At 45.7% G+C, this 26,557-nt stretch overlaps 1 protein-coding gene across 1 annotated transcript; it reads left to right on the top strand.

Annotated features, from left to right (window-relative positions):
- The first annotated feature begins 784 nt into the window (after positions 1 to 784).
- On the top strand, positions 785 to 26,557 carry abcc6a (ATP-binding cassette, sub-family C (CFTR/MRP), member 6a). The gene is made up of 31 exons (XM_076038130.1): positions 785 to 1,306; positions 3,905 to 4,081; positions 4,400 to 4,525; positions 8,935 to 9,072; positions 11,573 to 11,695; positions 12,733 to 12,794; positions 12,904 to 13,035; positions 13,973 to 14,179; positions 15,683 to 15,860; positions 16,024 to 16,185; positions 16,266 to 16,358; positions 16,923 to 17,126; positions 17,668 to 17,814; positions 17,892 to 17,979; positions 18,549 to 18,618; positions 18,713 to 18,839; positions 18,934 to 19,110; positions 19,780 to 19,947; positions 20,174 to 20,357; positions 20,453 to 20,537; positions 20,648 to 20,765; positions 21,184 to 21,391; positions 21,646 to 21,956; positions 22,240 to 22,439; positions 22,573 to 22,699; positions 23,081 to 23,182; positions 23,297 to 23,443; positions 23,536 to 23,694; positions 23,899 to 24,065; positions 24,210 to 24,404; positions 25,191 to 26,557. The coding sequence occupies exons 1-31, from the start codon at positions 1,265 to 1,267 to the stop codon at positions 25,297 to 25,299; spliced, it is 4,533 nt and encodes a 1,510-aa protein (XP_075894245.1). The 5' UTR covers positions 785 to 1,264; the 3' UTR covers positions 25,300 to 26,557.

Genomic DNA, 26,557 nt, shown 5'->3' with positions numbered 1-26,557 from the left:
TGCTCCATCCTCAGCTGAGCCGTGACTCAATGGTCTTTCTTCACAGCGGCCACGGGTTCAAAACTGTGAGCCCACTCAGATCACCGTGACCCTCAGTGATTCAGTGGTGCAATCAACTCGTTTCACCCCCCCCCCCCCCCACACACACACACACACACACACACACATTTTCCACTGACACTGCAACTTTCGCCTCGATAGGATGACTAATTAACTCGGCCGATTCTTGTTTTTCAACTTATATCAGCAACTCTTTTGCAACGTCCGGAAATGCATGTGATGTTTTGCATCACTCATGCATCTCCCTATGTTCGTATTTGAAAATCAATAAATGATAAAAGCACATTTGATGACAAAAAACAATATTCAATATGTTCTAATCAAAGGCTGTTTTCGAAAGGGGTTTCCACGCATATGCGCGCACATGTCGAGCACCTCAGCGACTGCGACAGGAAGGTAAAAATATCGGCGGCTGCTTCTGCTGCTGCATATTTCAGCAGTTGGAGTTTATCTGTGTTTCTCTGGCCCCAGTTTTAAAGGTACACCTGAGCACAAACAGACACTGTGCGGTCAGACGGCTGGTGGTTTGGGGATGCAGGGAGGGGGCGATGAGGAGGGGAGAAAAAGAAGGAGCCAAAAAAAAAAAAACAGAAAGGAGAGGAGGTGAGGGGCAACGAGTGAAAGTGGGAGGAGTGTGTCCGCCGGGGTGAGGGACCGTCAACCGGGAGTCCAGTAGATGTGGGAGAGAAAAAAGTGGGGTGAAGGAGGGAGGGAGAGAGAGACAGAGAGAGAGAGAGAAATAGAGAGCGAGAGAGAGAGGGAGAGATTTCCACCCACCCATCAGGAGGAAACACTCTTAAAACAGCAGGCAAGACAGAGTGAGAGTCAGAAAGAAGCAGGCTGTGAGGGCAGCAGGGGCGCACACAAACTGATCCGGTGAGAGAACATGTTTAGTTAACGGCGGTGGGGAGTTAACAGGGGGAGAAAAAAAAAGGGACTTGGATATATGATAAAATAAATAGTTGCACCCAGACGCACAGGGCAGGCAGAAACACGCAGACGCAAAACATATAGTTCTATTTAGCTACAGGGGAGCAGTTTAATAGGGAACACATACCTTCACCCTCTCTCCTGTCTGACACGCACACACATACGCCGGCTGCGGGTGCTGAGAGTGCGTGTTGTCATCCGGCGTGACAACAAGGGCTGATCAATTCCCACCAACCAGTGGAGCATCACTGTCGGGAGAGAAGACGGCGGCTGGATGGATGCCTTCTGCAGACTCAGCGGCCTGGACCCTCTATGGGTGAGTTTGGTGACGCGTTCACTGACCCTGAAATCACGTCTGACTGTCACGTTTCTCTGCGTCCGGTACCCACATTACGCTCAGGTCGGGTTTTCCCTGCGGAGTGTACAGCGTCAGGTTTGTGCTGCTGCTGTGTGAAGTTGGTCAATATTGAGGCAAAAGTGCCTGATTACGTTGGTGAGCCTCAGGAATCAGCGTCAAAATGCATTTGAAATGATTGACACACTGATGTTTCTTGGCTTTTGCTCTTTAACTTCAGTTGATTTTAAGGTAGCAATGTTTAGCAGGAGGTCCATTCATGTTCCTGTGTGTGTGTGTGAGTGTGAGTGTGTGAGGGGGGAGGGCTCATGTGCTGATGAAATGCTTTCTGCAGGCTTCAATTCATAAATAATGTTTTTGCGACGGTAACTTGGCTTCTCCAGAAATGTTGCCGGCACTCCGCAGTGGTGGAGTGAGTGAGGGGCTTGAACAGAGTTAGAGCGCACCTGATCCCACATAACTCACCTCGGGGTTAGAGTTGGGGTTATATTTACTACAGTTGTGCTCTGTCAGCGCTGCAAGGTGCTGCAAGGTCACACTGACTGAACTACTGTATGTAGCTGGATGGGATTTTTTTCTTCTTCTTCTTCTTCTTCTTCCTTTGCTTCGCTTCACTCCTACATTAGCGAGCCTCCACATCTGAAACTAGTGGCAGTGACCCAGTGCTTAAATCATTTAACACACTGGCTTCCCAACCTCTCAAACCCCCACCACCCTCTTCCTCTTCCTTCCTCTCCCATTCTGTTTCTTATTATAGTCCTTTACTGCTGAGAGAAAAAGACCGACCACCGATTGCTGCCAAGACGGAGACATTAACCTGCATGTCAACCTGTCTTCACTTTGCCTATAAAAGTATTAAAGAACAGATGGAAAATTCCCAAGCTTAATGACACTCATCCAGCGAGTTTTTGCCTCATCTCGCCTTCAAAGAACTATCAGTTATTAACGCCAGTAATCAAGCGCACACATAGTTGGGGAACAGCATCATTGCTCACTCATTAGTCATAGCCTCTGATGGGTGTGTGTGTGGGGGGGGGGAGGGGGGGGGGGGGTTTATGTAGCCGTCATGCTGAGCCGAATGTGTGCTATCCAGCTTGATGGTGGTGGATCTGATCCGGATTCACACAGCACACCTTTTGAAGGTTGACATCATAAAAGGGGGGCAATTTCAGGAGCCCGACGTGAATCTGGATTTGTTTGTTGTTGAGCTGAGCTACTCTCTAATTTGGTGAGGAGAACGAAAGTAGGAGTCACTGATAGTTTAACTGTGTGTTGCAGCGGCTGAAGTTGGTTTATTCAGCTTCGTGGAAAATGAAGCGAATTAAAAGGGCAGTGAAAAGCATCCAGTGCTCAGTCGCAGTTGAAAATTCAACATTCAGCAGATTTGCCTTCACATCGCTGTGTGTCTTTTCGGCAGAAATAGACTTCCTGCAGCAGGCAAACAGGCCACTGGCACTGACTAGCTACCGCAACCACTTGAGCCCGGGGTGAGAAATGGGGGCATAAAACGCACAAGAAAGTACTTGAGTTTTGACAAGTTCGATGTCTCACATAAAAGCGCTTTATTCGCCCATTTGCCGTTGACCGCAGGAGTCAGAGGAGCCTGTGAAAGCTCCCTCCCACTCGGTGCCTTGTGAAGGATTTATTGCGCGAAAAGACTCTGAACAAATTGCTGGACACATACGATATATTTGCAAAAAACTCAAAAAGTGTTTGAGCTGATTATGTAAGCCCAACCGCCTCTGATATGAGGAATCATACGAGAATTTCCACAACCGTGTGAAGAGGCCACTTTGATGTCACAACGTGATTCAAAAGCCTTGTGGCACCAAACGGGAGTGACTGGCGGTAAACATCAATCAATCACCACGCATGCCAGGACCTGCCTGAGAGTGAGCACCAGCTCATCTGCCGTAAACTCCTCACCTGCCACGGTCGACTGGCGGGACTGTGGCTGGACAGTCGTTACGTAACGACCCACAGGTTGTGGCCTCGCCGCCGCGGCCCATGTGGGAGTCTTAACCGCCGGGGGCCAGACTCCTCCGCCGCATGCTTTAAAAAACCACTTCCTGAGGGGACTTTCTACGAGTAGCCTCGTTAGCGCTGCCAGACGCCCTGCCCCTCATTAGGTGGCAAACAAGGCGAGCAAGACAACAACAAGTCTGGAAAGTGACCCGCCGTTGGCCCCCGACAGTCTTCACGGTAATGACTGCCAACCGATCCGGGCCAAGCCTCGGTTATGTAACCCACTGGTAGCTGTGGCTCACTGTTTATTGGCATGATTATTCATGGTCCTGTTTACAGAAGACATTGTACTAACTAAACTAGAGCGGGAGAAAAATAAATAAAACAACAAGTACCAGCACAGAGAAATTATGAAACCATCTCACCCTTTCCCAGAAGTGGGCAAAGACCCAGTGTGTGTTGGCTTACACAGGTACTACCTGCGCTGGCCGCAGGCTCCCCAGCTCATTAACATCTAAATCAGTGTGTGACTCCAGATCAAAGCCGTTGTTGACTTGAGCTTGTCTGAATATTTGATTTCTCTCTCCATCGCAGGACTGGAATCGTACTTGGTACACGGCCAACCCGGACTTGACCCAGTGTTTCCAGAACACAGTGCTGGTGTGGGTCCCCTGTATCTACCTATGGTTGTTGGCCCCTTTCTACTGCCTTCACCTCTACTGCCACGACCATGGACGCATCCGAATGTCCAGCCTCTGCACTGCCAAGATGGTGAGAGTTGGGTGATCTTAAGCTATCGTGGAAGGTTCCTCGCAACCACTATAGGTGGCAGGCGTCTAATCTTGTTTTCAAATCTGGAGTTTTAGGGGAATGGTCTTCTTTCTTGGTTACTTAGAGATGTTCTTCAGTTCAGAATTTAAAAAGCCTGGGTGATGCTGGGTAAGGTTTCTTCAAACAACCAAGAAAGAGGCTTTGCACTTACAGACTAGAATGACTTTGACGACTGAGAACCTTAACAATCTTTTCCTCACGAGGGTTTCACTTGGATGCACAAGGGAGTTTCTTCAATCGATCACTTGTCTTCTACAGGTGTTGGGCTTCCTTCTCGCCTCCTTTGGCTTTGTGGAGTTCTTCTACATCCTGCTGGAGAGAAGCCAGGAAATCGAGCAGCACATGGTCTTTCTGCTCAGCCCCATCATACGCAGCATGACTGTGGTAAATACTGCCGCTAATTTTTCTATTTTGTCTAATTTGAATATCTTTGTTTTCTTCTGCTTCTTGGAGATAGTTGACCAATAAGTGAAATTTCATATTTGCTACACACTCCAATCTCAGCAAAGGCACTGGTGACATTTTCTAACACATAACTGTTGAGTTTTACATAGGGGCAGATGTTCCGAGTACTTTAGACAAGCGCTGGGTTCATTGAAGTACGGTGGGTTTAGTTCAAGTTCTACCAAAACCTCATGTAAGGTTTGATGTGAATGTGACTCCTGCAAAGGAAAGGGAGGTGGAAATTTATTGGCTGAAAATAAGTGGATAGTCACATGATGCAAGTGCTGTGTTTTAGTAATTTTCATCTGTTGCTTTTCTAATGTTGGGTACTTGGCACTTCAATCGTGATGGAATTATTATTTCCCTCTGTAAAACTCCAGAAAGGTAAATTGGATTGGAAAATATCCCACCATTGACTTTGGGTGGAGTAAAGCAGGGGTGACACGTTTATTTTGTGTTGAGTAGCTCTTGAAAAACACCCTTCATTTTTCTCCAAATGACGTCATCAAAAGTGGATCTAAACCACTTTGAAACAAAGTAACATACTACATCTAAAATAAATGAAAAAAAAAAAAAAAAAAAAACATGGCTCATGTTTATTGGATCATGCTAGGGAGGCTACATTTCACAAATACAACATCTAGACTTGACTTGATCAAATGGTGGAGCTGAATGTATGCATTCATGGTTCCTGCAGCTTTACTGCCAAGTGCCGCTGGCCGCTACTACAATCGCTCATCTGACGTCCCAGGCGACTGGGTGATGGAGAGCTTTATGGAAACCTATCATCCCCCTCTCCTGTTGGCGCGCATATGAAAAAATATGTAGTCCACCTACAGAGTGCTGGCCATGACTCAAAGGTGCAGCGGCGCACAGCCGAGGACAGATTTACCGTGTTGCAAGCACGGCAAATATTGCAGTAACCCGTAAACACTCGCCCGAGTGCTGGGCAAAGTACAGGCGTTATGACATCACTTACTATTTGATGTGGAGTCAGCGAACGTGCACACATGGAAAGTTTCAGCGAAATAAAAACGTTCGATCGCCCGCCGTTGTGCAAGCGAGAGACAGTGTGTGTCACAGGTTCACGTCCAAACTTTTCAGCAAACGACGACATTTCTCATTCCACCCCACATCACTGCCGCCCGCAGGACAATCAGTTCGAGCCAGTGAAGTCCACAGGAATCTCTGCCAACATTTTACTTAATCTTTGGGGGTGGGGGGATTACGGTTAACCACCACCGAGTACAATTAAGTCAAATTAAGTCTTTATAAAGGCGGACAGTTGAGCGGGAAGATTGAGGCTTGTGTCTTTTTTGTTTTGACAAGAAAGTTTCTCATCCGCATGCTGCTGTGTCTCAGCAGAAAATATTGTTATGGTTTTAAAATTAATCATGGGAAGCCACTGAACCACATGCTTGCACATTGATTGTCTTGGTTCAGCCAAAAAGGAGGAATTGCAGAAAATAAGATGACTATCTTTTCAAGTTCTCCAACAAATCTTGCACCAACGTGCAACGCATCTCTCAGTTCTATCACTTCGTCACATCACGCATGCTACAAGACTAGAGCAGTTTCTAGAGGATCAGGGGATGGTGCCATTGATTTTATCTTCCCCCGTGTTGATACAAAGAGCCCTCAATGTTTCTCAACCCCACTTATTTTCAGTGGATTCTAAATGATACTTAAATGTTGGCTGGGAGCAAACAAAAGTGGGACGCAGCTTTGTGCAACATGGGTGGTGAGGCAAGTTCAAAGCGTTGTTTATCCCCCCCAACAGTGGCAATGCAAGAATTGCTGGGTGGCGCGAGATTGCTGTGTGCAACAGCAGCAGTCGCTGGGTTTGCTGCAGCCTAAGGAGCCTGAAATGTTCTTTCCTCTCTCTCTCCCTCTCTCTCTCTCTCTCTCTCTCTCTCTCTCTCTCTCTCTCTATCTCTCTCTCTCTCTCGCTCTCTCTCTCTCTCTCTCTCTCTCTCGCTCCACACTGATGCCCGTATAGCTTTGCTCACAAAGCCTCCTTTTCTCTGCAGCCGTCAGCTCTCTGCAAGTCAGACAGACTCCACCACAGCTGCTCTTTCTAGACTCCTGGGTAAATAACATTAAAATGTAGCCTAAAAATATGCAGACATCTCCTATATACTTAAACACACGTTTCGTATAGTGTGATTTTTTTTTAAATTATCATTTATTTATGTATTTTAAAAGGGTTTCACAACATGAATACCCACCAAGTCACATTATATGCGAATCCTTGGACCTTGAAGTCTCGGAGCTACACTGTGTTTTACTGAAAGGCATCTTGTTGTTGCTGATTGCCGCCGCCCACATGCGGACAACACCGTGCCCCTGTTGCCCCGACCGCCTGCGGTGCTGTTACCTAAAGTTAATTCGACAGCCAAGTTCGCCCGAGTCACATCGGCCCCAACGAGCAAATTGTGGTGGCTATTGATGAAAAGTGCAGACAGGCCAACTGTCTGTAATCAGCGGGACATAAAAGTTCTTTGCCGCACACTTCCCGTCTAATTATACAGTAGACTTTTCAGTCAAGGGGGGGCTAGTGATGGACTTAGTTCCACCCACTGACTTCTGCAAATTTATGGGCTGAAAATCCAAAGTCAGAGCGCACGGTGAGGACCAGGAGGGACCCACCCGAACGTCGTCGGTGATACGTTTTCCCACGTTTATATTTGGATTGGAGCTTATGGAAGCACACGTGGTGCAATAGAGAACATGGTGTTCTTTCCACAGAAGTGTTTCTGTACCAACGCCTGACATAATATAAGTGGGATTCATGGGGAAGACATACCGTAACACAGAAGACTAGAGAACCGCCCCCTTTTGTTTAGCTAAATAAAATCAGGCAGCCAAGACATAGATTTTAAGACTGTACAAAAATTATTAAGCTTCATAAATGTTGACAATAGTTACTGGCAATGGACTTGATTTTGATTTAGTGTGTTCAGTACACTGCCAGTTTTTTGTTTGTTTGTTTTGTTTTGTTTTTCTTGAAATGCACCCATGTTTCACTAAAACTACTGCTTATCTCACCAAACAGCCAAGCCCAAAAGTTAACAAGTATCTAGTTGACATCAGGGGTATTTAGTGATTTCGACAATGCTCATTTATACAGACTTTGTGAAAACTAAGGGAAAGCTTCAGGCGAAATAGAAAAAATGCTTTCTCAGTGGTTAAAGTGAATTTATATATCCATATTGTGTATATATATATACATACATATACATATATATATATATATACATATATATATGTATATATATATATATATATATATATATATATATATATATATATATATATATGTATATATATATATATATATATATATATATACATATATATATATATAGATATATAAATTTATTACACCGAATATTAGGATGTTTGTGTCCTTAGTGTTTTCATGTTGACATCGCCCTGAGTTTCAACACCCAGAAGACGTCGAGTTGGGTTAACTGGAGACTCTAAATTCCCCACAGGGGTGACAGTTCCTATCTGCGAGTGCTCTTCCCTTGCTAGAGACAAAGATAAGATTCACTGTGTGGGGACAAAAAAAAAGAAAAAGTACCCCTGCCATTTATTTTAAACAAGAATAGAAACAACGTCCATCGCATTACCGCACAGGATTGTGTGTACACAGCCACGTTGAAGTGTTTGCTTGTTGAGGTGAAAAATTTACATGGCGCTTACACAACGGCTATATAACAACTGATAACAGGACAGCCCTGCGGCTCGTCCCAGTCTAAGCAAAGTGCTACTCTCTAGGAGCTGACGTGACAGCGCAACCTAACCAACAATTGCGGCAGGAACTGCGGGGATGCGTGAACTCCATGTGGGGAAGCACATTTGGAAAAAGTCCTCTTTTTTGTAAGAAAAATAGCAGAGTGCTAATTTGTGTTTCCTCGCGGAGCAAGGTATATAAGAGCGTATGAAATGTGTACAGAGGTCGCACACAAATTTTTCTTTTCTTTCTTGCTTTTTCTTCCCTCCCCCAAGCCGACATCAGGAAATCACAGCCCGCCTGTGGTGAGGGAAAGTCTCGGAGTCTGAGCCCCATTTCAACTGATCCATCAGCTGCAATCAATCAGAATAAACCTGATTAGAGCCAGAGATGCTTTGTTTGCACTTTCAAAAATTATGCTTTGAGTTAATCTGTTTTTCTTGGAGGAGCATTTGTATTATTTTATGCAAGGGTTTAGTCACTGTGAAGTCCGCTGGAACGAGTTCAACGGGCCAGCCGATCGCTAGGAAATTGTGTATTGTGACTATTTTCCCTCCTGTGCGGATTCTTAAACAAGGGTCTCTGTGCCTCTCTGCTGGTCTCCCTCCAGATCCTGGCCTTGTGCATCATCCAGTTGGAAAGGGTGAGGGGCTGCCGCTCCTCTGTGTTCCTCTTCCTCTTCTGGGTCTTAGCCGTCCTGTGCTCCCTGGTGCCGCTCAGGGCCAAGATCCAGCTGGCCATGGACGAGGTAGGTCCTTAATCCTTGTACACTCTCAACTTACACCTTTTTGAATTATGTGACACATCATCAGAAAAAGTGTAAGTGTTTGCAGGTTGAACCCGATGAACCCGGGGGCACAATGCGCAGCGGTATATAATCAGCTCCAAAGTCTAGACGCAAAGGTCAAGCAGGAGGGCTCAATATGTATGTCAGCAAAGTGTTTCTGTGTCGTCCCCGAGCGTCACCTAAAGTGATCTAAAGTTAAAACCGAGTGGTGAAGGATGGCCCTGCCAATTCTGGTCACGCCTGTGTGTGTTTAAGTGATCCTTCTCTTCCGGCGTCTGCCGTCCCACACTGCAATCATTGTTGCATCGGACCATGATTCTATTTTAGCGCGCTTGGCTGCGGGGCAGGCACGTTTGCATTTCTATAAAAAACATGCAAACACGCATGTCCATATTTCTGTTTTATCGTGCACACTATGACATTACCACACATTGGATGGTGGGAGGGGGTGCTAATGATGGGTCTGGGTTAAACTCCGGTGAGAAACGGCGCAGGGTAAGACCCGAGGAGGGCTGAAGCGCTCTGTTTATGGTCCTATGGTGCTGTAAACACAGCCAGATGGAAATCCATACGTGCAAAAAAAGAAGAAAGGAAGAAAAATGCGGGTGATTCAAAGTTTAAGCACATGTTTTCTTTTCATACAGCCCCACTCGTGCACGTTGGAGACACACGTGAGCCCCCCTGCACATTTCTCCACCACATTTTATGCGCACGTCGTGGGAATTAATGGACAATCGTATATAAGGGAACAGAGCAGAAATCAAATAGTTGGCTGTGGAATGAGGTTGAAGCCCGTGCAACCGCAGAAGCACGTGGCCATCCGCGCACAGCGCTGCTCCTGCTGCTTCCGTCTCGGTGTGGTGGTTTTGTGTTGTAGAATATTTTAAAGATGGAAGTCGAACGGCGGGCTGTGATTTAGTGGAAGAAAAGGCAGCCAGCGGTAGAACATTAGGAAAGAGAGGACAAGTTCCTCCTAAAACAGATTTCAAGAGGAAGTTGGAAAATTGACTTTGACTACTGAATGTCTCACTTAATAACATTTTTCTTTGCTAATTGCAAAAAAAAATTGTGTGTGTGTGTCTTGTGTTTTTACTGGGAACACTGAGACACCCTCCTCCTTCATAAAATTCAAAGCTGAACTGGAACTCTAGAGGAGTTTCATGACTGATTTTTTTATCTGTCACTTATCTAATTTTTTGACCTGAACCTTACCCAATACTTTTCAAAGGAGCCTTGGTTTTTCCAAAACATTCCCCCCTTCTGAGCATCGAGCGGTTGCATATGCTTTCATTTAGCAGCGGTAAGCCGTGTGCAGCGGCGGAGACTTTGACACCTTTGCTTTTTTTGGAGGACATTTTATAGGAAAAGTCAAAAGTGTCTTTCCTAAAAGTGATGCAACAGGTGGGAGAAAAACCAAAGATTTGTTGCAACATCACATGGGAGCTGCGGCCACTCCGCCGCGCACATGCGCAATGGCATCTCTGATACAGTTTTAAAATATTTATTGAGAGAGTTTCTAATCCACATGGCATTGTTGACACATCAAGTTGACAAAGTTCATGTTTGTCCACCCTTGACCAGTGTCAGTTGTTTGACCTACATTTTTCCCAGCTACTCTCCAACCACACTGGCCTTGTTTTTCACTGCGCGGCCAGATCCATTTGGCCTCCTCGTATCGTCTTTCTGGGCATGGCACCAGGTTTTTCTTCGTTTTCTTTTTCTCCCTCTTTTTTTTTAAGAATAAGGTCATTTCAATGTTTACCATGGCTCTAAATGCCACGCACAGCCACAATGCTTCAATACATGGGTTCCAGGGGTGCAGTAGTAAACAATGCCCCTGCCAAAGCTAACAAAGTCTCAAGAATAACACCAGCCCGATACAAAAGTCTTTGAGTGCTTCATATCACAGCTGCTCCTTGATTTAATGCAAGTGTGCTGTGTCGTTTTTGGGCTTTTTTTGTGAAACCACAAACTCCCTATTTATGAACACGGGGTCGTGGCGTGCCTGAGACGTTAACTTTTGCTTAATTTACGCAAGGAACACAATGAAAGACTTGAGGTTTTCGCTCTGATTCGACTTGAGGGTCCAAAACACGTTTAATTGTGTACTGTGTGGTTCAGCCCATATCCTTTTCCATACATAATGTGGTTAACGAGCCATGACGTGAACGCAATGTTGTTGTTGTTGAGGAGATTGAGCGGTGGGTTAAATAGCAACGTAGACCGCAGGATGTTGTGCGATTTGTCAAGTGCCACTGAAAGACATGAAATAAGACACCAGAATAGATTTTAGTCCCCTTTGAACAGATCATGGGCTCATTTTTCCACGACTGCCGCATAGCCACAGAGCCAATTAATTGCTTCCCTGGCTCAAAATAAAAGGCTCTCCATAAAACAAACAACGGGGAAAGTTTATGTTGTTTTCCGCCGGAATAATCCTCAGTGTTTACTCTTCCCACAGGGCTTCGCCTCTGATATTGTACGATACTTTGCATTCTTCTCCTACTTCACCATCCAACTGGCTCAGCTCTTCCTGTGCTGCTTTGCCGACCAGCCTCCGGAGGGAAAAAAAGTCCTGGAAAAGGTGAGCATGGGAGTTTGTCCAGCGAAAATGTATATGCAGCCTTTCTATTGGTTTTCCACTTTTCATTGAGAGCTCGTCAAAGAAACTTCTCCCCTTTAGAGGAAATGATGTAATTCCCCTTCTTCCTGTACCAATCCAGTCGCACCAACTTTAGCCTCCTTCAGACGACGGTGTGAATATGAATATGTTTCACGCGATGATCGTCTGCATGCCATCCGTGTAACACTCTCACGTCAGTGCCGGAAAACATGGCCAGGGCTGTTCAGACGTTGGACCACACCACAGTGTAGGCGAGACTTTGTACTGATCACACTCTCCCATCAACTCAAAATAGTGAACGAAGCTGCCAGCTGTCAGGTGAATGAAAATGAGAGTGCAATCAATCAAACAGATGTGTGACGTAACATCTCCCTGGTGATAAACGGTGGAAATAGCCAGAAAAGTCCCCTAGCAAAGCAGTGGCACGGTGGCTGACGGTGTCGAAAGCCGCAATCTGGTGTGGCGGACACACCCATTGGTTGCTCCTTTGGTATGTCCTCCTCCTCCTTCTTTTCCTCCTCCTTTCGTCCACTGTCTTCCTTCAACCCCACGCTCTGGTCAGAGTTACTCACAGGAAGAGAGGAAGCGCTGGGATAAAGAGTGAGAGTGTTGGTAATAGGAAGAGCAAACACACAAGTGAGGGGGCGGCTGAGTGGGGAGGATGCCATAAAGCGTGTGTGTGTGTGTGTGTCTGTGTCTGTGTGTCTGTGATGATACATTTCCCCTCCGTCTGCTCCAGACCTCAAAACGTCATCTTGAACTGTGCACCGACACTGAACTCTTTAATTCCATCCCACCGGAGCTCTCGGCCTCCGCTCCCCACAAAGCTCCCACCTGACTGCTGCCGGACGCCATCTGTTCTTTTTTTCTTAAGAAACAAACGCACCATTCAGTACCCAGATGACAGCCTCTGCAAAGCCGCGTCTCGAAAATGTTTTGAGTGGTTCACGATTTGCCAAAAAAACCCAGAAGTGAGCGTGCTCTCCAATCTGTTGCAGAATCCGTGTCCCATCCGTGATGCCTCCTTCCTGTCAAAGATTCTCTTCTGGTGGTTCACCGGGTAAGCTGGTTCTTCCAAAAGCCCTCATTTTCTTGGCTTTTCATGAGTCACCCAGCAACAGTGTGTACTTGTTTACACGCTCTCTGTTGTTGTTGACTTCTTCCCGCAGGCTCGTCGTGAAGGGATATCGCTCCCCGCTGGCGGCCGAGGATCTGTGGACCCTGAGGGAAGAGGACACATCACATAAGATCATCTCTGAGCTGCAGGAGGAATGGACAGCTGAATGTGCCAAGATCCAAAAGTAAGAGCTGACAAAATTTGATATAAAAAAGGAACCACTGTTGTTTTGTGCAATGACAACCTTATTGTGCTTCCCAAACATTGAGGACCTAAAACAATATCCAGCCTCGATTCCTGGTTTACAAGAATGCTGTTTTCATGTTGAAGTAACCATGACAAGGCCAGCTATACCCAGGGCCATTTGCACCCAATTAAAGCTGTTTTCACACCTCAGATGTTATTCCAAAGTAATTTTGGCTCACTTCATTTGGACAGATGCAGAACCAACCAATCACACCTGAACAAAAGATCAAGATTGTTGGTGATTGTGTCATGACAGTATCCCAAAATGCTAAGCAAGAACGACACACATGAGGCAGTAGTATATGAACGAGGGTGCCAAGTATGGCCAAGCCAAGTATGAACATTAATCTGGAACATATCTTCTCTTTCTGAGCATGGCAATGGGCTCTAAGGTGGAGACTCAAGTCCAAGTCCAACAGGGAGAAAACATAGCGGGACATGCACATGTGTCTTTCATGCTCCCTTTGGCTGGTATGGCAGTCTTTTTGATGGTCTGCAATGTGAACCAACTTTGGCAGGCTGCTGGTTGACTCGTTAGCCTGAGCATTGCACGACTTTGGCGTGACTGCAGTTGGGTTGAGACCTGGGATGATTCCTCAACAGAGCCCTTCTGGGCCAAAACAATCAGCCTGCGGCATTCTAAAGAGAACATACAGCGCCGTGCTGTCACCAACCGAGCTTGTGTCGTTTTTCAAGGCTGGTTAAAATGATTCCACCCTTTGATGATAATCCAATAACTGTCAGCAAATAATGTTTTTTATACCTGGCAGCCTGTTCTTAACCCACGTAGCAATGGTATGAGTAATAATATATGTATTTTTATATCCATTCTGAAACAGCTGTATTGTCTGTAACTGTGTTGTCTCTTTTGGCAGGCAGGAGAAGGCCTTGGCAGCTGGCGCAGCACTAGGCAGCAGACTGCCAGACCAGGCGCAGCTCCTGAGGAAGCTGCAGAAGGAGCAAAGCTCTGGCTTCTTCCTGCTTAGGACGCTGGCGCGCAAGTTTGGTCCGTACTTTCTGACTGGAACCCTGTGCATTATCTTCCACGACGCCTTCATGTTTGCCATACCGCAGGTGCTCAGGTGAGACAACAGACAACTGCATCCATGCATGCCCTCACACTGCCTGTGGTGGGTGTAGGCCAGCAGTGCTGCCGTTTACTTGTATCAAATCACATTATAGGTCACCCAAAATTAAATTTTACCCATTTACGTCTCATCACAATGGCAATAGCGCAGTGGTACTCCACTATACAATATTTTCTAATAAAAGAGGGAAACAATTCCTGCAGAATGAATAGTAAGTTGTTTTCCACAATAGAGGCTGTTTGGTGGCTTCCAATGTGCCACCATTACATGGGATTATTTCCCACTCTGTGATTCACAATATGGTTGTGCAGATTACAAATTGTCAGTGTAACCAAAAATTGAGTAGAATTCAAGGGAACCCTATAATCAGCAGGTGTTAAAACAGAAATCGGCCTTACATTGCATGATGACGGAAACAGGTCAAATCTGTTTTGACGGCAATGGTGTCACAATAAAAATCTTCAGAAGACAGTGGGTCTATCTTAAGTAACTGTGTCATTGTATTTGGAAAGATAAGCTGTTGTTGTTGTTGTTGTTGTTGTTATGACTTCCAAATTTAACTTCCCAATCCTCTGATTCCCACAAAGCCAAAGGCAACGAGTTCACAGTACAAGTGTTCGCCACCAGCATTTCTAAACCCCAGCTCAGACTGAAATTACCTGCATGGTCTGTTATCCAAGCAGAGTAAAAACAGTCTGCCTTGTGTTTGCTTCAGAGCAAAAGTGTCCAATCCAATTTGGAGCTTTAGGCGAAAAGAGGTTATATTTTTCTTGTGCAATTTAAAGAAACGTGGTTGGACTGATGGTGGCATAACGAAAATACCACGGTCTCAACTGTATAATGCGACTCCTGGGCCATCACCTCAGACAATGCACTCATTGGCCCGTTGGCGATGATTTATGACAGCGGTAACTCAACAGGAGCTGGCACCAGTGAAAATAGGTCATGGGCTGACCCACCACCCTCTGCACCATATCTTGGGCCAGACTGGAATGTTGTTATTGATGCTCGGCACTGTAGCCGTGGAAGTGTTAATTACGGTCACGGAGTTGTGAGCAAGAAAAGGAGGCGCAACCGCAACGGCTCTGTGCTCCTGCAAGCGTAGCAGGCCGGACGGAGCAGAGGAGGCTGTAAACAGCAGAAATGTTGTCGGACCACAATAAGGCAGCCGCTGGCCAACTGTGAGGGCAGCCCAACCACAGGCTATGCTCTTTTGTGCAACCAGCAGCCACAGCAGCTCCAGGGCAATTGGTTTAAGGCTTACACTGTCAAAGTCAAATAATAGCCGTTCAAACTTAAAAAAGCACAATGAGAAAATCTTGTTGACACTGTAAGACAAAAAAAACCAAAACAAAAGAAAATACAACCCGTCTCCGCTGACCTTCCAGGGAAAGCTGTGCATTGAATTTTTGCAAGTGTAGTCCCGTGGGCAAACTCAAAGTGACCACTAACTGTGGCAATATCGAGAATAAGTTTTACTCCTCTCCCTCCCTTCAGCCTCCTTCTGGGCTTCATGAAGGACGAGGACGCACCGCTGTGGAAGGGCTACTTCTATGCCACCCTGATGTTCCTGCTGTCCTGTCTGCAGTCCCTCTTCAACCACCAGTACATGTACACATGCTTCACGGTGGGAATGAGGGTGAAGACTGCCGTCATGGGCCTAGTTTACAGGAAGGTGGGTGACTCAATGCGGCCAAACCTCCAGACATAACATATGATGTCTGAAAAGCTACAAGTAGAAGCTTTTACTCGCGGCAGACAGAGAGAAGAAGAAAAAACACAGCGCAGGAATTACACATAAATGTAGAGTTAAATCTCTTTTGTTTTTTTGCACACAGTCCTTGGTCGTCAACAGTTCTGCCAGAAGGACATGCACGGTGGGCGAGATTGTCAACCTGGTCTCCGCAGATACCCAGAAGCTCATGGACTTTGTGGTATACTTCAACGCCGTGTGGCTGGCCCCCATCGAAATCGCTCTTTGTCTCTTCTTCCTGTGGCAGGTACTTTGCGATGGTGCACGCCCGTCTCCTGCGAGGCTGCAGCTGAGCTTGGGACTGATACTGTTCCTCTTTTCTTTCAGCACCTCGGCCCATCGGCCTTGGCGGGGATCGCCACGGTCATCCTAATTTTTCCACTCAACGGAATCATAGCAAAGAAAAGAAGCAAGCTGCAGGTAAAAAAAAAGAAAGAACGAAAGAAAGAAAAAAGAAAGAAAGAAAGCTGTTGCAGGAATGTCTTCTGCTTTTGCTCCAGTTGGCCTGACATCTGCTAGGTTATGTCAGGGCACCGCAGCTGGGTTTGATACGGTTAAAGAGCCATGTTGCCTGAATGACACCTCCCCCTTTTGTCCTTTTGATGTTGACGCCACATAACTTGCTCAATGAACACTAAAACAAAGTGTGGGTGAGAAAATAAATCACTTTTAATTTCACTGGAGGGACGCAGCTCTGAACATTTGAAAACCTGTTAAATTGAACTTTCGTTTGAAAGCAGTAACCGCAACCTTGGCCCCTTTTTCTCTTTTCCTTGCCATAAAAAGGCAAAGTGCAACCAGCAATAATTCTCACAAAATTAGACCAATTTGGCCAGGAAAAAACTACAATGGTTATAAAAAGAGCAGACAAACCCAAGTATTTGCTTTGTGTCTGGTAATCGCCACTGTGGTCCTTGTTTCAGTTAAGTGAAGCATGTTCCAGAAAACATAACAACCTCAAAACCCTCTTTGTCTGGTCCACAGGAGATTCAGATGAAGTTCATGGACAGCCGCATTCGGCTGATGAACGAGATCCTGAACGGGATAAAGATCCTCAAGTTCTACGCCTGGGAGAAGGCCTTCCTGGAGCAGGTCTTGGGCCACCGGAAAAAGGAGCTGAAGGCCCTGAAGAAGTCTCAGATCCTTTATTCCATCTCCATTGCATCCTTCAACTCCTCGTCATTCTTGGTAGGAACTCCAGACTGAAGGCACTTGCTCGTTAAAGCTCCAAGGGTGGCATTATGCTTTCTATTGTTAGGAAACTGGGAAAACACCAAAACCAACTGTTGATTCTGCTGTGCACAGACACTGTCTGTGATTTAGCGGTCGTTTTAAAGGGAGCAAAATTCCCAGACTGAATGTCATGCCCATCGAGTCCAGTGATTTTCACGGTGGCAAACGTTTGCTATAAAGTCACGTCCCTTATCAAGCGGTTAAATATTTATTGTCCAAAAGTCATGCAGGGCAACATAGTGGATCTGCCTCCCCAAGAAGTGCCACATGTGTGGTATAAAGATAAAGACCTAAAACTGAAAAGGAAAAGATACACAGTATTGGCCATGATTCAAAGACTGCTGTTAGGCTCGTTGGATCCAATCATTGACATTGGTTTTGGTCTTTTTCTTTTCTAACTTTTTGGATTCACTAACTGGGAATATAGGAGCAAAATTTAGTATTGTGTTTTAAATTGTGTCAAAATTAACTTTTACACTCCCCTTGGATCCCATAGATCGCCTTTGCCATGTTTGGAGTCTATGTGACGCTGGACAATAGGAACGTTCTGGATGCACAGAAGGTCTTTGTGTCAATGGCACTGATCAACATCCTGAAGACACCGCTCAGTCAGCTGCCATTCGCCATCAGCACCACAATGCAGGTGAGTGAATTCGCAACAATATATATTTGTTGACAACGTGACAAATGCTGGTGAGGGCTAATGAATGACCGTTTCAGGCTTTGGTTTCCCTGAGACGTCTGGGAAAGTACCTGTGCTCAGAGGAACTGAAAGCGGAGAACGTCTCAAAGGCCCCGTCCACTTCTGGTAAGATTCCCCACCCTTTGCATAAACACATTTCCTGCAAGGCTAAACAACTTTGCCGTAGCGTTCAATCACACAAAATCTCCAAAATTTGTTTCTTACTTTTGCCTGAAGTTGCAGCCTGTCATATTGCAGCCCACAATATTTAGTTGTTTATATCTGTGGGGCACCACAAGGCTTGTATAGATCATGTGCTCTGTCACTTCCTGGGCGCTCAGGAGAGTGGTAGACGGGTTAATTATAGGATGTTCCCGTTTAGCGGTTGAGTATAAATCACAGCTTGAATTCAGACATATGATTCATCGAGAAATGAAAACAAAGCAAAAAAAAAAACATGACTGCACTCCTGTGACGGTGATCTTTAGAAACTTCCTCAGGGAGCTTGTGAAAAGGCAACAACTCCGTAATTTGTATGATTAGGCAAATTCACTTGTAATTAAAGCCAGACTTTGCCATGAGGAAAAGTACAAGAGGGAGATTTTGTTTTCTGAAAGTTTGTTTGTTTGGTCGGCCTTGAATGTCTCTCTATGGTCTTCATGAAATGTGATTTTTGTTTGCATGTGTGTTTTTAGAAGGGGAGGATGTAACGATAGACAATGGGACATTTAGCTGGTCTGCAGAGGGCCCCCCCTGTCTTAAAAGGTAGGAATTGTGGAACGGCGGAATTCATAAAATTGCATAATCCTGTACAAAACCAAATCTAGATTTAAAGGGCATTCCTGGCCTCTGTTGACAGGATCAACATCCATGTGCCACGGGGTTCCCTCGTGGCTGTGGTGGGACACGTGGGCAGTGGAAAGTCCTCACTGCTGTCCGCCATGCTCGGCGAAACGGAGAAAAGATGCGGCGCCGTTAGTGTCAAGGTACAAAGCTGCCGTTTGAGTGTAATCTATTGTGGCTGCCCGTGTAATCCAACTGGTACTCACTTTCCACCTGTACACTAATGTTTCCTGTCAGGGCTCTGTGGCCTATGTGCCCCAGCAGGCCTGGATCCAGAACGCCACAGTCCAAGACAACATCACCTTTGGCCGTGAAAAACTCAAGACATGGTACCAGCGAGTGCTGGAGGCCTGTGCACTGCTGCCTGACCTGGACATTCTGCCTGCTGGAGACGCTACAGAAATTGGAGAGAAGGTGCTGACTGGGCTCAAGTTTTTAATTGCCTTGTTCTAAATCCATGCTGCCTGTAAATTGCTACCTAAAAAAAATGCTGGAATTTTTCAGCGGGCCAGCCGTTTTCACATGCTGGCCAAGCCGGCAAATTTCCTGGAAGGCAGCATTTTCACTCAAAGTGCTTCTTTCCTAGGTAGTACAAAAACTTGTGCAAGAAGCTCCATTAACAACAGGAAACTGGATAAGATAAAACTGCATAAGATAAAATTTAAAGCAGTTTTCATTCACATTGTTTAGATCACTGAGAGCCATGGAGCCCGGTCTTCTGTTGATGCTGTAGATTATAAATACATTTTCAATGCGGTTATTTTCTACTACCAACAATTTGTCAAATGACCCGTCATTTAAGAAAATTTTAGCTACATGTCGTGTGTGTGTGTGTGCATCATACACAACATCATCACACTAGCCAGCAAAGTTGTCTTTGCTGTTTTCACATGCTGGAGGAAAAAATGCAGACCTGACAAAAAGACTAGGAATTTTCTCTCAGAAATATGCCATAATTTTACATTTCCAACAGTTTTCACATGAGGGGGAAATTTTAAAATGCCTGTAAATTACCTGCTTTTTGTTATGTGAAAACAGGGTTTTAATTACGTTGACTAAACAACGGGATTGTTGTTCGTGCAGGGCCTGAACCTGTCAGGCGGACAGAAGCAGAGGGTGAGCCTGGCCAGAGCCGTCTACAGAAAGGCTGATGTCTACCTCTTGGACGACCCGCTGTCCGCCGTTGACGCACACGTGGGTCAGCACATTTTCGACAAAGTCATCGGGCCGAAGGGAGTCCTCAGAGACAAGGTATTAAAACCCAACGCAACAGTCGGCCCGCTGAGTATTTCACAAAAAAAGTTGCAGCACTCGGTCGGGCGACACGTAGACTAGCCGCTAAACTGCTCCCTTTGTTTTTATTATAACATGGAAACGACCGCTTAGCAGAAATTTCACAAGCAAACCCCGGTTTTTCTGCCCCGGATTGCGCTAACGTCCTATTTTTTTTTCTGCACTCGTGCGGCTCGCCATGTAGACCCGCATTCTTGTGACCCATGGGATGAGCTTCCTGCCACAGGCCGACCATATTCTGGTTATGGCAGATGGAGAAATTACCGAGAGCGGCTCCTACCAGGAGCTGCTCAGCCGCCATGGCGCCTTTGCCGACTTTATCCACACCTTTGCCAACACGGAGCGAAAGGAGAGCGCCATACAGAGAGGTGAGGAGGTCAAAAAACACACGAAAGCGTGATAAAAAAAAACCCTGGAGTGAGCACAGCGAGTAACTATTACGTTCTAAATGTTTTCCACGCAGCCGGTTCAAGGAGGTCCAACGCTCGTCTCAGCATGGTGGATTTCATGCCATTCTCCAGAGACTTATCACAGGAGCAGCTTATAGGGTACATGTGAAACTGTAAAACTGTCAAAAAGATGTTTGGCATTCCAAGCATGAATTATTTTTCTTTTTTTTCCACAAAAACTGACCTTTGGCCCTCCCCATGTCAACCAGGGGTGACACCACTAATACCAACCTGCAGAATATGGAGCCTGTGTCTGAGACCGATGAGGAGCAAGTACCCGAAGACTTGGGCAAACTCACTGTGGTTGATAAGGCACGCACCGGACGGGTAAGTCTGAAAAAAATGACTGGACCTTGAATAGTGTGAAATTATGCATTCCGGTTTTCGCTCTAAAACGCAGCGCCTCGCGCCTCTTTTTACTGAATCGCTTTTGGTTTTGCAGCGACAGCTCGGTCAGCCGCACACTAGTAAGGGAGACTTGACCCTGAATAAACAAGAACCTTCCGCTCTTGCTCCTTGTTACACAACCATTTCCAAGACAGCAGTTTTGTTTGCAGCCTGTTTTTGTGCATTTACTGTGTAGCCCAGAGGCAAATGTGGCTAAAGCGGTTTGTGGAGCAACGAACAAGAGTGGAAATGCCGCCAGCGTAGCAGCGCATTAAGTTATCTAATTCCCTGCCGCTCAGATTTTTTCTCTCTTTCTCTCTCTCTTATTCTCTCTCTCTCTCTCCCCCAATAACAACAGGTGAGGTTGGAGATGTACCAGAAGTACTTCAAGACGATTGGCTTGGCCATCATCATTCCCATCGTCTTCCTGTACGCCTTCCAGCAGGGCGCCTCGTTGGCCTACAACTACTGGCTCAGTGTGTGGGCCGACGACCCTGTCGTCAACGGTACCCAGATCGACACAGACCTGAAGCTGGCTGTGTTTGGAGCACTGGGCTTTGTCCAAGGTTAGTGACCATCACAGATTCACCCATAAATTGAAATATTGCCACTTTGGATGTGTGCCAACTGCACTTTAAAATACATTAAAGGATCCACGTTATGCAAAATTCTCTTTTTGAACCATAACATGTCTCTAAAACTGAAAATAACAAAAGAAAATCACCTAAATCTTATTCCCCACCGGTTCCTCTCCAATGATAGTGGCTAGTGTGTGGTTCATCGGACATGAACTGAATTTTTAATTCCTCTGCTACTCCAGGAATCGCCATCTTTGGCACGACAGTCACCATCTCCATCTGCGGCATCATCGCCTCCCGCCACCTGCACATGGACCTGCTCGTCAACGTGCTGCGCTCGCCCATGTCCTTCTTCGAGTGCACGCCCAGCGGCAACCTCCTCAACCGCTTCGCCAAGGAGATTGACGCCATCGACTGCATGGTGCCCGAGGGCCTCAAGATGATGCTGAGCTACGTCTTCAAGCTGATGGAGGTCTGCATCATAGTGCTGATGGCCACTCCCTTTGCCGCCGCCATCATCGTGCCCCTCGCCCTCCTTTACGCCTTTGTTCAGGTACATCACTCTTCTTCTCACCCTTGCTAGCTTCGACTTTGATCCCGATTATTTTTTTTACGAAGGCGCTCTGTGGAGCGTCACTGTATCTGGGCTCAGTTCCAGTGTTACCAGAGAGCCTGCAAAACCAACCCTGCTGACTTTGCCATTTGCTTGTGTTCCGCTGTGCCCCCACCTGCTAACGCACATCACTATGAATTGTGGGGAAGTCCCTCAGGGCTCCCCGTTGGTCCCGCTCCGCTCGTTAAAACTCTGCGTTTTACTTTTCCACTGTGGTCCACAGGGCTTCTACGTCGCCACATCCTGTCAGCTGCGGAGGCTGGAGGCCGTGAGTCGCTCGCCCATCTACACCCACTTCAACGAGACGGTGCAGGGCGCCAGCGTCATCCGGGCCTTTGGCGAGCAGTCCAGGTTCATCCAGCAGGCCAACAAGAGGGTCGACTTTAACCAGACCTCGTACTTTCCCAGATTTGTGGCCACACGGTGAGACGTTTATTACAGGGTTTTGGGTTGCAACTGTACATACAGTCATTTGCTAATGGTGATTCATCAAGTTACCACAATTTCTGGGCATGGAACGGCCCCATAGCTAAAACAGTGTTACATCCATCCACAGATGGCTGGCGGTCAACCTGGAGTTCATTGGCAACGGCGTGGTCTTGGCTGCTGCCATTCTCTCCGTGATGGGGAGAAACACCCTGAGCCCCGGCATCGTTGGTCTGGCAGTGTCGCACTCCCTTCAGGTAACGGACACCAGCCACAGAGTAACCAACACACCAAGTAACACGCCAACGCGGCAAAACAGGACTCAGCCCAGGCACATGCTGCATTTGGCAGTTGGTATTATTATCAAGTTAAATCAAACATGCATTGCAATTCACACGTTGTTCCCACTCCCCTCCTGCTTCAATCAATCAACATCACATCACTTAGTCACAACACACATTTTCCAGATGGCTGACTTATGATGATGGAATTATTTTACTCCGATGGATTAAAGTACACCAACTGCCAACTGAAAAACCCTGCTTTCACTTAACCAAATGCAATACCCATCATCTTCATCATCTGTGTAGTGACCAGGCAGCTGAAAGTGAACCACGGTGTTCTGATTTTTTTCACAGGTGACTGGAATCCTGAGCTGGATTGTGAGATCATGGACGGATGTGGAGAACAATATTGTGTCTGTGGAGAGGGTCAATGAGTACGCGGACACTGCCAAGGAGGTCAGCGATCCCAAAGCGCACAAACAACATAACGACGCTGAAGCCATCACTAAGCACTGCAACGGAGTTTATTATAGCGCTTACTTCAACCTTTGCTGTTATTGTTCCCTTCAGGCCAGCTGGACTATCGAGGGCAGCACTTTGCCGCTGGATTGGCCCCAGAAAGGAACTCTGCAGTTCCAGGACTACGGGCTGCAGTACCGCAAAGGCCTTGAGCTGGCGCTGAAGGGAATCACCTTGAATATCCATGAAAGAGAAAAGGTGAGTGATCTTTCCTGATTAAACCAGTTTAAAATCATATTGTTCTTCTGCCATGTCATGTGAAGTCACACCGATTTTTTTGGGGGGGTTAGGTTGGAATTGTGGGTCGGACCGGAGCCGGGAAGTCTTCACTCGCCCTGGGGATCTTCAGAATCTTGGAAGCGGCAAAGGGAAAGATCTTCATAGACGGAGTTGACTTGGCCGACATCGGACTGCATGACCTCCGATCGCGCATAACCATCATTCCTCAGGTACCACCACAGCAGCGGCAGCAGCAGCAGAGGGCGGGGCCTGGCTTTTGTCACATAAACTATTTGCACTAGCTCCAGTCACCGAGCGAATCATAAAATAAACCATCAGCCTTATTTTTCTCCTCACTCTTTGCAATGACTTTGTTTTACCAAAGCAGACAGTCGTTCGGTGAATAACATCTGCTGTCCTCCGTCTTCATCCAGGATCCTGTGCTGTTCTCGGGCTCCCTGAGGATGAACCTCGACCCCTTCGACACCTACACCGACGAGGAGGTGTGGCGCTCCCTGGAGCTCGCTCACCTCAAAAACTTTGTCTCCAATCTGCCCGACAAGCTCAACCACGAATGCTCAGAGGGAGGCGAAAACCTAAGGTGCATACGAGGACACGGACGCTGATCCGTCAGCAGCTGCTGTGTTATTGCACAAACAAACAAGCGCAAAAAATACCACGATGCACACAGTATAGAATCTAACCTGCGGTTCCACCACTTCCCTCCCCACCTTTGTCTGTGCAGCCTGGGTCAGCGTCAGCTCGTCTGCCTGGCCAGAGCCTTACTGAGAAAAACCAAGATCTTGGTTTTGGATGAGGCCACGGCTGCTGTGGACCTGGAGACAGACACACTCATCCAGTCAACAATTCGCACACAGTTTGAAGACTGCACCGTCCTGACCATCGCCCACCGTCTCAACACCATCATGGACTACACAAGGTGAGACGATGATGAAAGTTGTCAGCAAGTTTTTGTTCTGCCACTTTGGGAATCACCAAAAGACAAAAAAAACAGCAACAAACAAAACAGGTCACTGATTCTCTCAATATACCAAATGAGTGACAGTTGCCGTGGTCCACTTGCAAACATGGGCAGATACTTTTAACCACTGTTTTTCTTGACGAATACTTTTAAAAGAGCATATTTTTCAGTGGAAGACAACTTTAGGCAACGATAACAGAGTTTTCTGAGTTATTTTCATCAACCTTGGTTGCTGTATATCTTGAAAACTTGCAAAATTTCAAAAATGCATTTTCTGACCAGCCATAGCAGTTTTTTAAAAATAAAAAAATTGATACAATGTCAGTGGTAGTTTTACTATTCTTTAGATAATTTACCACGATACTTTGACTTGTAACTTAGAATATCACACCCATGCCATCGTTTTTTGAGTTAGAAAAAAAAAGCATAATGTTGCTTTAACAAATTGCTATTGCCTCCAAAGAGAAAAACACCATGAATATTCTTCTCCGGTATCTAGCCCATTACTACCACCTAGTGGTCAAAGGTACTCTTTCGATAGTATATATATATATATATATAAATATATATATATACATATATATATATATATATATATATATATATATATATATATATATATACATATATATACATAATTGTAGCTAAAAAAAATACATGGTGTCAAACGTTTTATAACAAATCTGAATCATTACCAAATGCTGGATTTAAAATGCATTTCTTTGCTTCTCTGCTCTGGTCCAGAGTGATCGTCATGGACAAAGGACACATTTCTGAGATGGACTCTCCAGCCAACCTCATCGCACAGCGGGGACAGTTCTACCGAATGTGCCGGGAAGCAGGGCTGGTCTAGGGCTTCAATGGCCTGCAATTCCATTAAACTAGCGTGCACATGTGGCACCTTTCTTGTCTGGCTCTCCGAGACCCACTCCAGCGGGCCGTTCTGAGCTTTGTGGCAGCTCAAACCTTTCTCCTCAGACAAAACCTGTCAGCGAATGGCGTCGTCCTCGATTCCTGTCTAAACACAGAGACGCGCTGTGCTCCGTCATTGAGGAGACAATGTCAACCTCATATCATGAACTTTAAAAAAGACAGCTGCAAGTCTTCAAGTTTTAAAAGTGTTTTATATAAGGCCACAAGCTGAAATGAAAGAGTACCACAAATCGTATGGATTTTCATTCTCTTTTTGTATGGATGTGTATTATTACAGGATTTTTGTAGTTTTTATAAGAACATGACATAATTTCTAATGTTGTCTCAGGCTTCAACGTAGATGTTTACTCACACTTTTTTTGAGCCTTGTATAGAAATAAGAGGCTGTTTTGTAATTGTAAATCCGTCTCAATCTATTTTCATCTCTTTTTTCCTGTCCCAGTTTCTGGAACAGGAAATTCTCTGACACACTAACCTTCAAAAGGTTAACCCTGGCAAGTTCAGGGGAAGTGAGGGTTTTTTTGGCCTTCCAATTCTGAACTGGACGGAGAGCAATTTTGTGCTTTTTTTATGCCTGAGGAAAAAGAGGGAAAACATTGAAGTGAGCCAAGATGTTTACAATTGTCCAACTATGTTGTGGCTGTTGTCTCTGTCTGTCAAAATAAACACATAAAAAAGTCAAACTTGCTGGTCACATTTAGCCTGACGTCGGTAGTGAAAACCACCATGAATGAAGAGAATGCCTCAAAACAATTGTGATAAATCTATGTGTGACTGTTGTTCTGCCACACAACTCAGGCTGCTCGACACACATTCATAGAAGAGAGGAGAAAAAAATCTATATTTTTCTTGCGGTGCTGACAACAACAGCGTAAATAGTTTCTCTTTGACCTCCATCCACGACTCGCAAAAAAAAAAAATTCCAATGGACTTTTCAAAGAGAAGAGGCATTTGCTGTTTTTGTCTTACTGGTTTAGACAATGTATTCTGAGAGAAACCCTATAGTTTTATTTATGTCATGTGACAAAATGTATTAAGTGTCCTTAAAATTGAAAGGATTGTATTGTATTTATACTGTTTTTGTAACAAGCTTGTTTATTTTCATTGAACGGTTACTGTTCATGTACTGTCTCGATCTATACACCATGCTGGATAATAAAAGTGTATTTGAATCTAAA

The sequence above is a fragment of the Nelusetta ayraudi genome, unplaced genomic scaffold (genome assembly GCF_046127955.1).
Source record: "Nelusetta ayraudi isolate G7.1 ecotype Tasmania unplaced genomic scaffold, CSIRO-AGI_Nayr_v1 ptg000004l, whole genome shotgun sequence".
Lineage (NCBI taxonomy): Eukaryota > Metazoa > Chordata > Actinopteri > Tetraodontiformes > Monacanthidae > Nelusetta > Nelusetta ayraudi.
This window is presented reverse-complemented; position numbering and strand designations above follow the sequence as displayed.

Excerpts from the sequence above, each read along its gene's own strand:
- abcc6a (XM_076038130.1), top strand. The coding sequence starts at position 1,265 with ATGGATGCCTTCTGCAGACTCAGCGGCCTGGACCCTCTATGG. Across the intron at positions 1,307-3,904 it reads GCGGCCTGGACCCTCTATGG|GACTGGAATCGTACTTGGTA; the intron begins GTGAGTTTGGTG and ends TCTCCATCGCAG. Across the intron at positions 24,405-25,190 it reads ACCATCATGGACTACACAAG|AGTGATCGTCATGGACAAAG; the intron begins GTGAGACGATGA and ends GCTCTGGTCCAG.